This window comes from Phyllobates terribilis, unplaced genomic scaffold (genome assembly GCF_046119375.1).
Source record: "Phyllobates terribilis strain yellow unplaced genomic scaffold, ASM4611937v1 Scaffold_3__8_contigs__length_932513732, whole genome shotgun sequence".
Classification (NCBI taxonomy): Eukaryota; Metazoa; Chordata; class Amphibia; order Anura; family Dendrobatidae; genus Phyllobates; species Phyllobates terribilis.
This window is the reverse complement of record NW_027362763.1, coordinates 203,042,087-203,058,162: the sequence shown is the minus strand read 5'-3', so window position 1 is coordinate 203,058,162 and position 16,076 is coordinate 203,042,087. Positions and strand designations below refer to the sequence as shown.

General features: G+C 44.4%; 1 protein-coding gene across 1 annotated transcript in view; it reads left to right on the top strand.

The window, feature by feature from the left end:
* The first annotated feature begins 15,244 nt into the window (after nt 1–15,244).
* The window catches only part of AIRE (autoimmune regulator), a 121,674-nt gene continuing 120,842 nt past the window's right edge, over nt 15,245–16,076 (top strand). The window contains exon 1 of the mRNA XM_073673033.1: nt 15,245–15,394. Within this exon, the coding sequence (XP_073529134.1) occupies nt 15,245–15,394 (150 nt within the window). The remainder of the gene's footprint in view (nt 15,395–16,076) is intronic.

Sequence of the window (16,076 nt, the reverse complement as noted above, 5' to 3'; positions counted from 1 at the left end):
CAACGGGCCTCGTATTGCAGCATCGAGAGTTTACCTCCAGTACAGCAGCTCAATAACTCAATAATGCCGCGGGTACAAACTGTCAATGAAGATGAGCCCCCGTCACCCCTAATTATGATGTTGGCCGGCTGGGAAGTGGTGCACTCCTGGACAGACAACCCTTTAAGGGGTTAAGAACAGTCAGGCTGACCTGTAGTCCAGATATTGACTTTTTTTTCTCATCGATCAATAAATCCTGTGGCTTTCCCTTATAGGATGTTGGTAGAACTTTTTTTGGTGGTAGTAAGTAAAGGAAAAAAAACAGTTGATGGGTTAACACCAGGAAGCAAATATCCAAAGTCCTGCTGTGTGCGACATCACAGGGTTAGCATGTGTGGACAATCCTTTCCAATGCGTTTCAGGAGATACGTCTTCTTTTAGGAGGGATAGCAACTGCTCAAACACTTGTAGTTTACCTAGAACTCTGAAGCAGTGGCTGCTCCCATGAGACTTGTGGTATGCAAAACAATTATTATTATTATAGGTTCATCTATTTTTGAAGAGGCATTCTAGCATTTGGGAATCTTGAAAGACGGCAGGGTCATTGCATAACAGTACAATACAAATATTACATTGATATATCATGACCCTTTTTTATAGCATACAACTAGAACTGCACTGGTACCCCACCGATCTCCATGGATCCTGTGATGGGCATGTGACCGCTGCAGCCAATCACTGACCACAACAATGATTTAGGGATGAAAAAACCCTTTACCAGAATATTGTGAACTTCCATCTGGATATTCTAAAGCGCTAATTATCCTCTTTGTTGTAGTTTCCGTACATGCATGGCATCATCTGCCGTGTACAGACCTAGTGGGGAAGGGATGATATTGTTTTTTAGGCTCTTGGCATTTTCTTCCCAGGGCGGCTTTTTAGGCTGCACTCACACATCCGCGTGAGTGTTACCATGTGAGAGAAATGGACTCATTTTTTTATCGGGTGCCATCCTAGTTGTATCCTTTTTTTTCCCCCACTGTCTGGTCTTTTTTATACATTGATTCTTAGCAATGTGTGACTTAAAAATGGATGAAACTAGTATGGCATTGTGAAGTACAAGGTATGTCTTTTGTGTTTTATCCGTTTCACATGGATCCCCATAGACTTTAATGGCCGAGTCTGATCCAGAAAACAGATGAGCATAGGACATGCTGTGAGTCTCTCGGACCAGAGACACAGATCCGTTTCTAAAAGTGCTGTGTTTATGGATCAATGAAACTATGGGCCAGTGTGCTGTTGGAGCAAAAATCGGACAGCACTAGGACATGTGACGTGGATGTGTGAATGTAGCCTTAGTCACAGATAGGCCCTAATAGGATCTCAATTTGGTTTCACCAAATTTTTCATGTTGATCATTCTGGATAAATCATGTAATGATGGCTGCAGAGTGAAAACGCCTCACCATAAATATTAGTCCAGCCAGGGACTGGAGTAAGATTTGTGGCAAGTGGGGGGTGACCACACCACCATCCCAGCTTCTCCTACTTTGTCTTAGCTGGCAAAAACGTCAAGGAAGTACCAAAAGTCTCTAAATTTTTGCACATCTTCATGTTGCGCAAACATTTTGCAACTTTTCTAATTTTTCAAACTCCAGTTTTCTGGCATAAAAGCTTTGATGAATCAGGGTCTGTAACTTTCATATCAAATTATGTCTGAGATCAACGCAGGCAATGCTGTTTTTCATCTGAGGATACATTATTGCATCATATAGCAACACAGTGCAGCAGAAAGGAAAATTACTTGTGGGTGCTGCTAATTTTATTTCTTAAACACAGATCATAAGTTATTTCTATCCTATAGTGAAACTGGAGATTACAGTTTTTTTGTGGTGTGCTGGACAAGTATTGGGCAATGACTGGCCTCTAGTGGTCATCAGGGGCAGTGCATTCAAAAATAAAGCTGTAGAATTAGATTAGAAATAAATTGTGTAGAATTGCACAGACAGGGGCATAACTACCGCGATCGCAGAGGTCGCCACCACGATCGGGCCCGGCGACGGCAGCAAATACTTCAGCTGGATGTGTGTCCTCAGATACATTAAAGAACAGCGGTAGAATGGGGGACATATACCAGGATGGGGGATATACAGTATATACCAGGATTAGGGACATATATACCAGGATGGAGGATAAATATACCAGGATGGGAGATATATATAGAAGGACGGGGTCAGGATGAAGGACATATACAGTACAGATCAAAAGTTTGGACACACCTTCTCATTGAAAGATTTTTCTGTATTTTCATGACTATGAAAATTGTACATTTACACTGAAGGCATCAAAACTATGAATTATCACATGTGGAATTATATGCTTAACAAAAAAGTGTGAAACAACTGAAAATATGTCTTATATTCTAGGTTCTTCAAAGTAGTCACCTTTTGCTTTGATGACTGCTTTGCACACTCTAGGTATTCTCTTGATGAGCTTCAAGAGGTAGTCACCGGAAATGGTTTTCCAACAATCTTGAAGGAGTTCCCAGAGATGCTTAGCACTTGTTGGCCCTTTTGCCTTCACTCTGCGGTCCAGCTCATCCCAAACCATCTCGATTGGGTTCAGGTCTGGTGACTGTGGAGGCCAGGTCATCTGGCATAGCACCCCATCACTCTCCTTCTTGGTCAGATAGCCCTTACACAGCCTGGAGGTGTGTTTGGGGTCATTGTCCTATTGAAAAATAAATGATGGTCCAACTAAACGCAAACCGGATGGAATAGCATGCCGCTGCAAGATGCTGTGGTAGCCATGCTGGTTCAGTATGCCTTCAATTTTGAATAAATCCCCAACAGTGTCACCAGCAAAGCACCCCCACACCATCACACCTCCTCCTCCATGCTTCACGGTGGGAACCAGGCATGTAGAGTCCATCCGTTCACCTTTTCTGCGTCGCACAAAGACACGGTGGTTGGAACCAAAGATCTCAAATTTGGACTCATCAGACCAAAGCACAGATTTCCACTAGTCTAGTGTCCATTCCTTGTGTTCTTTAGCCCAAATAAGTCTCTTCTGCTTGTTGCGTGTTCTTAGCAGTGGTTTCCTAGCAGCTATTTTACCATGAAGGCCTGCTGCACAAAGTCTCCTCTTAACAGTTGTTGTAGAGATGTGTCTGCTACTAGAACTCTGTGTGGCATTGACATGGTCTCTAATCTGAGCTGCTGTTAACCTGCAATTTCTGAGGCTGGTGACTCAGATAAACTTATCCTCAGAAGCAGAGGTGACTCTTGGTCTTCCTTTCCTAGGGCGGTCCTCATGTGAGCCAGTTTCTTTGTAGCGCTTGATGGTTTTTGCAACTGCACTTGGGGACACTTTCAAAGTTTGCTCAATTTTTTGGACTGACTGACCTTCATTTCTTAAAGTAATGATGGCCACTCGTTTTTCTTTACTTAGCTGCTTTTTTCTTGCCATAATACAAATTCTAACAGTCTATTCAGTAGGACTATCAGCTGTGTATCCACCAGACTTCAGCACAACACAACTGATGGTCCCAACCCTATTTATAAGGCAAGAAATCCCAGTTATTAAACCTGACAGGGCACACCTGTGAAATGAAAACCATTTCCGGTGACTACCTCTTGAAGCTCATCAAGAGAATGCCAAGAGTGTGCAAAGCAGTCATCAAAGCAAAAGGTGGCTACTTTGAAGAACCTAGAATATAAGACATATTTTCAGTTGTTTCACACTTTTTTGTTAAGTATATAATTCCACATGTGTTAATTCATAGTTTTGATGCCTTCAGTGTGAATGTACAATTTTCAAAGCCATGAAAATACAGAAAAATCTTTAAATGAGAAGGTGTGTCCAAACTTTTGATCTGTACTGTATATACCAGGATGGAGGATATATATATACCAGCATGAAGGACATATATTAGGATGGGGGAGGGCCTGGTCCAAATCTTGCATCGGGGCCCATCATACCCTAGTTACGCCACTGTGCACAGAATAACTACTGCAGGGGCGAACATATTGGGAACAATGAAGCTGGTGCTGATTGGGGCACCACGTGACATAAGAACCTCATGTGAACCCCAGGAGAAGAAGTGCTGACACCACTGGAACAGCTCCGGCACCGAAGGTGAGTATAAGGCCACGGCCCCACTATCAGTATTTGGTCAGTATTCAGTCAGTAATTTTTCTCAGGAGTGGGAGCCAAAACCAGGTGAGGAACAATCAGAGAAAAGGTATAATAGAAACAAGTCACCAATTCTGCATTTATCACCCACTCCTGGTTTTGGCTCCCACTCCTGAGAAAACATACTGACCTAATACTGATAGCGGGGCCATGGCCTAAGGCTATGTTCACATCATCATGGTCACAAATCTGCAGAAAACTTTATCTTCAGGGGCATTTTGTTCAGTATTTTTCTTGCAGTTTTGGTGCTTTTTTTATGCGTTTTTTCAGTGTTTTTTTCACTGTCCTTCTGTCTCTTATTTATGCATTCACATAAAGTTCTGTGGAAAAAAAAGAACCCCATTTTATTTTGCCATCAAAAACGCTGAAAAAACGTTGATGCAAATTTTGGTGTGTTTTTTTCAGCGTTTTTTCACCACCCATTACTTGCTATGGGTGAAAAAACGCTGAAAGAAATGACATGATTTATTTTCCAAAAAAGGCTGCAAGGCACAAAATACGCAACAACAAAAAAACCATGATGTGTGAACAGAGAATTCTGGTTTCTCATAGACTTTGTAGTTCTGCAAAAAGCAGCTGAAAATTTGCATAAAAATCTGCAGCAAAAAAACACTGAAAAAAACCATAATGTGTGAACATAGCCTAAGTGTTATTATTTTAACGGAGGGCAAACATTCAGATTGGGAGAGTTGTCTTAATAGTGGACAACCCCTTTAAGGAGAAAACCTGCTCCTATCGTTGCGGGTTCCATACCACACTGATGACCTACGGTGAATTTCCTATATGGAGAAAAAAGTATCCGCACATCTAAAAAATAAAACTTAAACTTTATTCCATAGGATTAAAACTTTTACATGCCGATGGTAGATAAAGAAAACACTCTGATGCGTTTTCAGTGTTGATAACGCTCTTAGTCATAGAGTATAACAAAGTATCATGGGAAGACTTATTTTCATCTTGGGTTTTGTCTGTTAAATGGCCACAGTGTGAACATGCACCTACACATTGCAGATATACCAACTTATGCTCCGGCTCATTTCTTTGGTTTTGCTGTAGTTTCTTGTATTTTGTACGAACATGGCCGTGACCCCTTTTTTGATATAGGCATTTCATATATATAGCTTCCCATGGCCAGGTGTCTGAACAGTCGGGCACATGTCTTGCTCTGCCCTTATCTACATTGAGGTCAGCTGAAACAAGGTGAGGTTTTAATACTAGAGATAGGACTGGCTTGTTTTGGTACACCTTGTCACGGTGGGATGGCTCTTTCGCTTTTTTGAAAATAGTATTAACTAAGTAAACTGTGTTATGTACATGTACTGTTATTATTTATTTACTTACTACAGGGTATTTTTTCACTTTGTTTCTATCTTAGGTTTTGTCTTTTAAATGGCCACAGTGTGAACGTGCTCCTACACACTGCACGTATACCAACTTATGTTATGTTTCTTTGGTTTTGTTATATTGAACTACAAGAAAATATATGAAACATAAATGCATATTTTTCACTGTCTAATAAATAAACATGGCGTCATTCCTATAGTTCATGCTTTAAGCTGTTTTGTGTCCAGAATGATGACCCAAAAATCTTCTCTAATAAAGCTTGGTTTGCTAATGCTTCCTCTGTCGGGGGACTTTACTTTTTCTATACCAAAAAAAAGTTGAAACTATCAGTATTACCATTATGTATGTCTAAAAAGTGTTTTACTGCACCTGAGTAAGTTCTATTTTTATGGGTAATGTTGTATAGATGTTCTGTGATCCTTTTTTTTATAATTTCTCATACTCTTACATAGAATATATTTCATGCTGCAGATATTGAATTCGACAGAATGAAAGTCAAGCGAGTTTGCAATTGACTTACTTTTTCTATCTGCTGTAATTTTCCTGCAATGAAAGCTTTTATCTTTTATAGTGTACAGCCGGTTTCCACAGAGCTTGGGCTCTAGACCCTGGCACAAAGTACAGTGAGTTATTACATTCCAGGAGAGGGGTTAACTCTTAAAATCCCAGCCTTTCCGCAGCGGCAATTCCGCTGCAGAAACGCTTAAAAAACGCTTGGTAAAAGGCCTGCCATGTTCCCCAATGATAATCCGCATGTGCTGTGCACATGCTGCAGAAATTTCCGCTGCGGATTATCATTGCGGAAAAATCAGCAGCATTACCAATTATTTTGCGGAAGCGCGGCGTTTTTGCCGCCATTGACTTGCATTAGAATGCATGGAATCCACATCCCTGCATCTGTAGATGCGGAATCCATGCGTTTCAATGTGCGGATGGTACCCGGGTGTGGAGGACAGGAGACTCTCCTCCGGAGCCGGGTACCTTAGAACCTGTAAAAAAAGAATAAAATAAAAAATAAATATTATACTCACCTTCTGATGGCCCCCGCTGTCTTTATCCGATGCGTCCTGGCTTGCTGGCAGCTCGCGATGGTCTGAAAAGGACCTGCCGTGACGTCATTTAGTCATGTGACGGGTCACGCGACCGCTGACGTCGGCAGGCCATCAGAAGGTAAGTATATATTTTTTATTTTTTACCATTCTTTTACGGTCACATTATATAAATCCATGCTGGTTGCATGGAATTATATAGTGTAACCAAGTTGTCAAGCACTTTCCAAGTGATGCTAAAATCAACCCGCATGCGGAAATGCAAGTGAAGAACGCTTCACATCCGCATGTCCCTGGCAGGAAAACGCATGTACAATCCGCATGTAAAATCCGCATGCGATTTTTCTGCCAGGGAGATGCAGAAACGCTCAGAAAAAAATCCGGAACATTTCTGTATCGTGGGCACATAGCCTTATATTAATTGTATGACTCAATATTGAGCACACGTAGCCATCTATACAAAGCGGGAGGCTGCACGGTGCCATCTATACACAGCGGGAGGCCGCAAGTAGCCATCTATACACAGCGGGAGGCCGCACGTAGCCATCTATACACAACGAGAGGCCGCACGTAGCCATCTATACACAGCGGGAGGCCGCACGGCGCCATCTATACACAGCAGGAGGCCGCACGGCGCCATCTATACACAGCGGGAGGCCGCACGACGTCCCCGCCAGAGACAGCAGGAGGCCGCACGGCGCCATCTATACTCAGCAGGAGGCCGCACGTAGCCATCTATACACAGCAGGAGGCCGCACGGCGCCATCTATACACAGCGGAAGGCCGCACGGCGCCCCCCCAGAGACAGCAGGAGGCCGCACAACGCCATCTATACTCAGCAGGAGGCCGCACGGTGCCATCTATACACAGCAGGAGGCCGCACGGCGCCATCTATACACAGCAGAAGGCCGCACAGCGCCATCTATACACAGCAGGATGCCGCACGGCGCCATCTAGACACAGCAGGAGGCCGCACGGTGCCATCTATACACAGCAGGAGGCCGCACGGCGCCATCTATACACAGCAGGAGGCCGCACGGCGCCATCTATACACAGCAGGATGCCGCACGGCGCCATCTAGACACAGCAGGAGGCCACACGGCGCCATCTATACACAGCAGGGGGCCGCACGATGCCATCTATACACAGCAGGGAGCCGCACGGCACCATCTATGCACAGCAGGGGGCCGCACGGCACCATCTATACACAGCAGGGGGGCGCACGGCGCCATCTATATACAGCAGGGGGCCGCACGGCGCCATCTATACACAGCAGGAGGCCGCACGGCGCCATCTATAAACAGCAGGAGGCCGCACGGCGCCATCTATACACAGCAGAAGGCCGCACGGCGCCATCTATACACAGCAGGAGGCCGCACGGCGCCATCTATACACAGCAGGGGGCCGCACGGCGCCATCTATACACAGCAGGGGGCCGCACGGTGCCATCTATACACAGCAGGAGGCCGCACGGCGCCATCTATACACAGCAGGAGGCCGCACGGCGCCATCTATACACAGCAGGGGGCCGCACGGCGCCATCTGTACACAGCAGGGGGCCGCACGGCGCCATCTATACACAGCAGGGGGCAGCACGGCGCCATCTATACACAGCAGGAGGCCGCACGGCGCCATCTATACACAGCAGGAGGCCGCATGGTGCCATCTATACACAGCAAGGGGCCGCACGGCGCCATCTATACACAGCAGGGAGCCACATGGCGCCATCTATAAACAGCAGGCGGCCGCACGGCGCCATCTATACACAGCAGGGGGCCGCACGGCGCCATCTATACACAGCAGGGGGCCGCACGGCGCCATCTATACACAGCAGGAGGCCGCACGGCGCCATCTATACACAGCAGGAGGCCGCACGGCGACATCTATACACAGCAGGAGGCCGCACGGCGCCATCTATACACAGCAGGGGGCCGCACGGCACCATCTATATACAGCAGGGGGCCGCACGGCACCATCTATACACAGCAGAGGGCCACACGGCGCCATCTATACACAGCAGGGGGCCGCACAGTGCGATCTATACACAGCGGGAGGCCGCACAGCGCCATCTATACATAGTGGGAGGCCGCACGGCGCCCCCCCCAGAGACAGCAGGAGGCCGCACGGCACCAACTATACTCAGCAGCAGGCCGCACACAGTCACGCATGCAGTCACGCACACACACAAACATATACAGACATATACATACACGCATAAACACATTTGAAACACAAAAATACATATAAACAGACATCACACAATGATATCTGCCTGCACACACACACACACACACACACATACACATATACACACACACACATATACATACACACACATACACACACAGACTCACCATCCCCCGGCTCGATTCCTCCTGCCTGCTCTGACTTCTCTGTTGCAGCAATGCAGGCCGGGCGCGCACTGCGTGACGTCACAGCTAGGAGACACGGCCGCGCACAGGGCCGTGTCTCCTAGCAGTGACGGGGCCGGGCCAGCACAGGGAAGTTAACTGCTGCAGTGCTGGCCTGGCCGATGAAGAAGTAGCGGCGGCCGCTGCTGGGGGAGCGGTCCGGGGGCCCCCCCTCTTGCCACTGCTACCGGTATGTGCCGCGGCGGCCCGCACATATAATGAGGGCAATCCGGCATTAGACACCCCGCCCGGAGCCGCAGGCCCCCTGCAGGCTCGGGGCCCCGGGCGGTAGCCCGGATTGCCCTCATTATAATCCGCCTATGATCACCAGTTATACAGTGGGTGCGGGAAGTATTCAGACCCCTTTAAATTTTTCACTCTTTGTTTCATTGCAGCCATTTGGTAAATTCTAAAAAGTTCATTTTTTTCTCATTAAAGTACACTCTGCACCCCATCTTGACTGAAAAAAAAAACAAATGTAGAAATTTGTGCAAATTTATTAAAAAAGAAAAACTGAAATATCACATGGTCATAAGTATTCAGACCCTTTGCTCAGTATTGAATAGAAGCACCCTTTTGAGCTAGTACAGCCATAAGTATTCTTGGGAATGATGCAACAAGTTTTTCACACCTGGATTTGAGGATCCTCTGCCATTCTTCCTTGCAGATCCTCTCCAGTTCCGTTAGGTTGGATGGTGAACGTTAGTGGACAGCCATTTTCAGTACTCTCCAGAGATGCTCAATTGGGTTTAGGTCAGGGCTCTGGCTGGGCCAGTCAAGAATGGTCACAGAGTTGTTCTGAAGCCACTCCTTTGTTATTTTAGCTGTGTGCTTAGGGTCATTGTCTTGTTGAAAGGTGAACCTTCGGCCAAGTCTGAGATCCAGAGCACTCTGGAAGAGGTTTTCATCCAGGATATCTCTGTACTTGGCCGCATTCATGTTTCCTTCAATTGCAACCAGTTGTCCTGTCCCTGAAGCTTAAAAACACCCCCATAGCATGATGCTGCCACCACCATGTTTCACTGTTGGGATTGTATTGGGCAGGTGATGAGCAGTGCCTGGTTTTCTTCACACATACCGCTTAGAATTATCACCAAAAAGTTCTATCTTCATCTCATCAGACCAGAGAACCTTATTTCTTTAACCTTTATTGTCTGGAAGTCCTTTATGTGTTTTTGAGCAAACTCTATGCGGGCTTTCATATGTCTTGCACTGGGGAGAGGCTTCTGTCGGGCCACTCTGCCATAAAGGCCTGACTGGTGGAGGACTGCAGTGATAGTGAACTTTATGGAGCTTTCTCCCATCTCCCTACTGCATCTCTGGAGCTCAGCCACAGTGATCTTGGGGTTCTTCTTTACCTCTCTCACCAAGGCTCTTCTCCCACAATTGCTCAGTTTGGCTGGACGGCCAGGTCTACTGTAGGAAGACTTCTGGTGGTCCCAAAATTCTTCTATTTAAGGATTTTGGAGGCCACTGTGCTGTTAGGAACCTTGAGTAATGCAGAAATTATTTTGTAACCTTGGCCAGATCTGTGCCTTGCCACAATTCTGTCTCTGAGCTCCTTGGGCAGTTCCTTTGAGCTCATGATTCTCATTTGGTCTGACATGCACTGTGAGCTGTGAGGTCTTATATAGACAGGTGTGTGCCTTTCCAAATCAAGTCCTATCAGTTTAATTAAACACAGCTGGACTCCAGTGAAGGAGTAGAACCATCTCAAGGAGGATCACAAGGAAATGGACTGCATGTAACTTAAATATGAGTGTCTGAGCAAAGGATCTGAATACTTATGACCATGTGATATTTCAGTTCTTCTTTTTTAATAAATTTGCACAAATTTCTACATTTCTGTTTTTTTCAGTCAAGATGGGGTGCAGAGTGTACTTTAATGAGAAAAAAAATGAACTTTTTAGAATTCACCAAATGGCTGCAACTGAAACAAAGAGTAAAAAAATTTAAAGGGGTCTGAATACTTTCTGTACCCACTGCAAATCATCAGCCTGCAGCTTTCAGAGCAGGTCTGCTTATCACGGCTTTCTGCTCTTGCTATCTGAAGCTGTGTCATTATCAGTCATTGCTTTAGCTCGGTGGTGTGTGTGCCTTGTTCTCTAGTGCTCTGTTATTCTTATCTTTTGCTTCTCGACCTTGGATCTTGCCTTTGACCATCCGTTTGACTAGCTCCTTTGCCTCGATCCACTACCTCCCCAGAATTCTGACCTTGGACTGTGACCTTTTTACTCCTTTGTCTTGCACCTCTGATTATGACGAACTCTCTTGGTATTTGACCTCAGGCCTCCTCACTCCCCTGCCTCACGGCTTGTCTGTGACAAGTAACATTTATAAGTGTCATCGTGTTATAGCAGAACTTGTACTCAGCTTTATAGTTCTACTAATACTACAGCTTTGCTACTCACTAGAACTGTCACACAATGAGGAGGAGAGTGCACCTTGCCAGAAACCAGGAAGTGTGGAGACTATAAGGAGACTGCATAGCTCTGAGCTGCTCAAGAGACAAATTGAGAATACCCCTATACGGAGTTCTTTTTGTTAACTTGCTTCTGAAATTACTTGTCTCCAGATTACTTCATCTAATTGCTGACTGGCTTGACCCATGAGGGTTTATCCATATTGCTTTAACCATTTAGCCTCCAAACAACCACACATCTGTACATCGGCTTAGTAAAGCAACACAACCAAATATGTTCTCAGCCCAGTGGGTCCTCTTTATGTGTAATTCTGTGGATACATTTGGCAGTGCACTGTAGACATTATTATATTCACCACATTCTTTAGTCATTAGGCTAGTGGTGTAGACTGCGGCTTCTGGAAAGTCCATGGTTTTACACAGGGAGGTGGAGAACAGATAACAGATATCTGGTTACATCGGGTGGAGACGGTTGAGAAACAGAGTTCATGTGTCAGATATTCCAGTCACTGAACACAATGATGGCCTGACCTCAATATGGACTATGTACAGCTCATCACCATTGCCATCATTAAAGGTTCGGTCATACTAGCAACCCTGCACAATACACACACTGATTACATACTAGAACACTTGGCAGAGCCCAAAGCCTTTACAGCAATAGCTCCATAACAATGTAGGTATTCTCAGCATGATAGTATATACACCATGCTGCGATTTTTTTCTTTCCTGCTCAGAGAAATGCAGTAACGTGAGAAGAGAAACATTGCTGTGACAATTAGGAATTGCTGGTTTTTAGTTTTTTTTTCCTGCGCCTCTCTGTTCTTGATCTATGGCCCCATCCTCATTGCATATAAATATACGGTAGTCTTTTTTTTAAACGACTTAGAGAAGAGTTGAGGACCACGCCCATTTGGCTAAAAAGACTAGATGGATACAGTGAACAGGAAGCCATGTCTCAAGAACAGAGAGGTGCAGTAACAAAAAAAAATAGCCAGATTCAAGGAAACATCACCATTTACATCAGGTGAAACATTACAGATTTATGGTCAGTGACTAGTCCTTTATAAATTTTAATAAAAAGAACTGGATTTTGCATGAGAATAGTTCAGTGTGGTGAATGAGGATGAAAGAACAATATTTGGTACGTTGGTTCACAGATTATTCTTACACCTCAAAGTTTGTGTTTAACCTTTAGGCCTCATTCAGACATCAGTGATTTTTCTCGTACGTAAAAACACGGACTGTTGTTCATCGGTGTTTTGGATCAGAGTTTCATCCGTGTTCAGTCAGTGTCAGTTTTTCCCAACAATCATTTTTACTAATGAAAAAATAAATAAATTGCAAAGTTTCTCCTATATATCCTATAAATTACAAGGCTAAAGGGGTTGTCCAGTCTAAAACTACAAGTCTGCAGTGACTCTGTGAAACGTAAAGTGAGCCAGAGCACATGTTGGTATGAGTGCAATGCATAGGTGTGCATTCACACTGTGGCCATTTAACAAGCAGAACCTAGGATAAAAACAAAGTGAGCAAATACCCTGTAGTATGCAAGTAAATAAATAGTAATAGTACATGTAAATAATATAGGGTACTTAGTTAACATTGTTTTCATAAAAAAAAACGTAAAAGCCATCCCACCTCGACAAAGTGTACCCAATCAGGATGGTACCTAACTCTTGTAGTTCACCTCACTATGTGTCAGCAGATGTAACAATAGATAAGGGCAGGGTAGGACTCTATGTGACTGCAGACTTGTGAATCCTCACCTCGCATGCTCTGAGCGCGATGCATTGAGCGAGGCTGCGCCCCTTGTGGGTGGGAGTATACATAGCGTATACTAGTGGTCACATGACCATCGTACCCGACACTGACACCAGAGAATCCTCACAGCTCACATTGCGCACTATGTGAGGATTCACAAGTCTGCAGTCACATAGAGTGACTGCAGACTTGTAAATTTAGACAACCCCTTTAATCACCGCAAATACACACACTACATCGTGATGCCATCCATGTGCTGTCCATGGTTTTTACAGACCCATAAATTTGTATGGGTAATTTTGATGTGTAAGTTGGTTTAAAAACGCATGATCTTTTGCAGACCACTCCATCCACAAATAAAAACAGCAAAAAACATACATGTGAACAGCCCTATAGATTGTAATGGGTACATGTTTTATCCGTGTCGGATACAACACATACATGACTCACAGACGTCTCAATGAGATCTTACATACAATTTTTTATTACCCCAATGTAGATGAAATGAAAAAAATTAAGCGACTTTGCAAACGATCCTTAAAGAATAACAATTAGTCAATATGGTGCCTTTATATATTTATGGGACCAAGTTGCATTATTGTACCTCAGAGGTAAGAAATCTATGAGTAAAATTATCTGGAAATCTGGGGTGTTGTTCACATACAACCTCAATTCCAAAAAAGTTGGGGGGCTGTGTGAAATATAAAGAGAACAAGAATGCCATGATTTGGAAATTCATGATTTGATTTCTAGCTGTATTTTATTCATAACAGAACATAGATCACAGATCAGAAGATGAAAGTCAGACATTTTTTCCATTTCATTTGAAAAAGTTTTCTCAAATTACACAGCATTCCAACTTTTTGGGAATTGGGATTGTAGTTCATATTCACATGATATTTTGGATTTTCTACCCCTACAAATTGACCATCTAACAATCCAGAATATCTGATAATCTAGTGCCTATGAAATCTGATAGCCGGGCATTTATCTATGAGAGATTATAGTCATGTTTCTGTTTTTCACTGGATTATGGTTTTTGCTCTGCGTCTTTCGCATGTTGCAGTACAGATACTCTTCTGTCTAACCAGCTTCATATTGTAAAATGAAAGCCTTTTGTAATGTGACCTATATGACACTTTCTGATACAGCCAAAATGTGTCTGAGACAAGACATTCCCATTAGTGACTAATGTCACATTACTCAATTACCCATAATGTCCATGATTGATATACTGTGCACAGCTTCAGCGTCTTGGTAATGAACCATATCATGCCAGACGACTCTCAGTAGGAAAGGAGGAGACCTGTGATTTTCTGTGTGTTATTGGTTATGTAATTATCTTCAATGTACTTTAAAGGAAGAATATAGAAAGCTCCTAACCACAAATGAGAAGAGCACTGGAAATCAGAAGTCAGGTAAGAACAAGTCTGACCTCTGTTACTATTACTGCCACTGGAACAGAAGCGTCATATGGATTAGAACAGTGGTTTCCAGACTTCAGACTGGTCCTCTAGCCGTTGCATACCCACAACTCCCACCATGCCATGACAACCACTAGATGTCAAGGAGTAGTAGTTTTGCAACAAGTAGAGAGCCGCAGGTTGGAAACACTGTACTAGAGGGCAGTGATTGCATTCAGATATTTAAAGGGGTGTTCTCAAGTTTGAAAGTTCTCCTATTCAAAGGATAGCTGATAACTTTCCTGCCGTTGGGCGTCTGACCACCATGGCCCATACCGAGTATGAGAATCAGGGCTCTGAACAACCTCAGCTGAATGGAGCGGAGGTCGATCATGCTCATTGCCTCATTCATTCTAATAGAAGTGCCGAAGACCAGCGGAGCGCTGCGTTCGACAATCTCCAATGCTCCTATTCAGAATTAATGGAGCTGCATGACTCGACCTCCACTCTATTCATCTGAGGCTGTTCATAACCCTGGTCCTCTGGATCGGTGGAGGCCACAGCTGTCGGCCCCCCAGCGATTGGAAAGTTATCCCCTATCCCATAGTTAGGGGATAACGTTTAACCGTGAGAACACTCCTTAAAGGAGAATTTAGTAATCTTGTCTGTTTTTAGCAGGATGTCTCAGCAGGAATCCCTTCCTAGTGGTACTGATCTAAGAGCGCTTCTCAAATGGCACCGCACAGAAATTGCCGTGGCAATTACTGACCTCTTCCCTCTGCTACATGGTATGATGGACCGAGACCTTGTATCTGAAGTCAGATTTCAGGTGGGAGTCCTCCAAAGCACAAATAAATTATTGCTACTTTCACTGCTAATTTAGGTTAGGGTCCCACGGTGTGGTTGACATGTTACCTGCAAACCCAAGTGCTCATTCATCTTTGCTTATGGGCTTGGTTTTCAACTGCACTCAACAGTAGGATGCCATAGTCCAGCTGCTAACAATATGGATATGATTAGTCTAATGCACACGGAGTCCTGTAGGAAACTTATGGCTCATACATGTGTACAAGGCTGGAGTCTTCACCCAGTAAACCTAGGCAAGTACTAGGGCACTATGCTTCTGGGTGTCCATTTGGCCCAGATTTTTCCATATACAGCGGGTATGTACACTGCATGCATTGAGCAGGCTCAGCCCCATATAGCTGGCACCTGAGTATAACTGCTGGCTAGCTCTCATCACAGCAGTGTAATCAATCTTCATAAAGGCTACCCTTTCTGAAGAAGCACTGAAGCGAAACGCGCGTCAGAGGGTTTACTGTGGTGAATATGAATTGCTTGCTGTCCTTTGAGATCTATTTATGTCTAATAGCTTTGTGTTAAGGATTTTTCATTTTTGCTGACTATGTGGTTATATTGAGCACTTGTTCTGTTTATATTTATACTTTTTTCTGAATACCACTCCTCAGCATTCTGTGTCATCCTGTTGCCACTACCCTTATGGAGTTAAG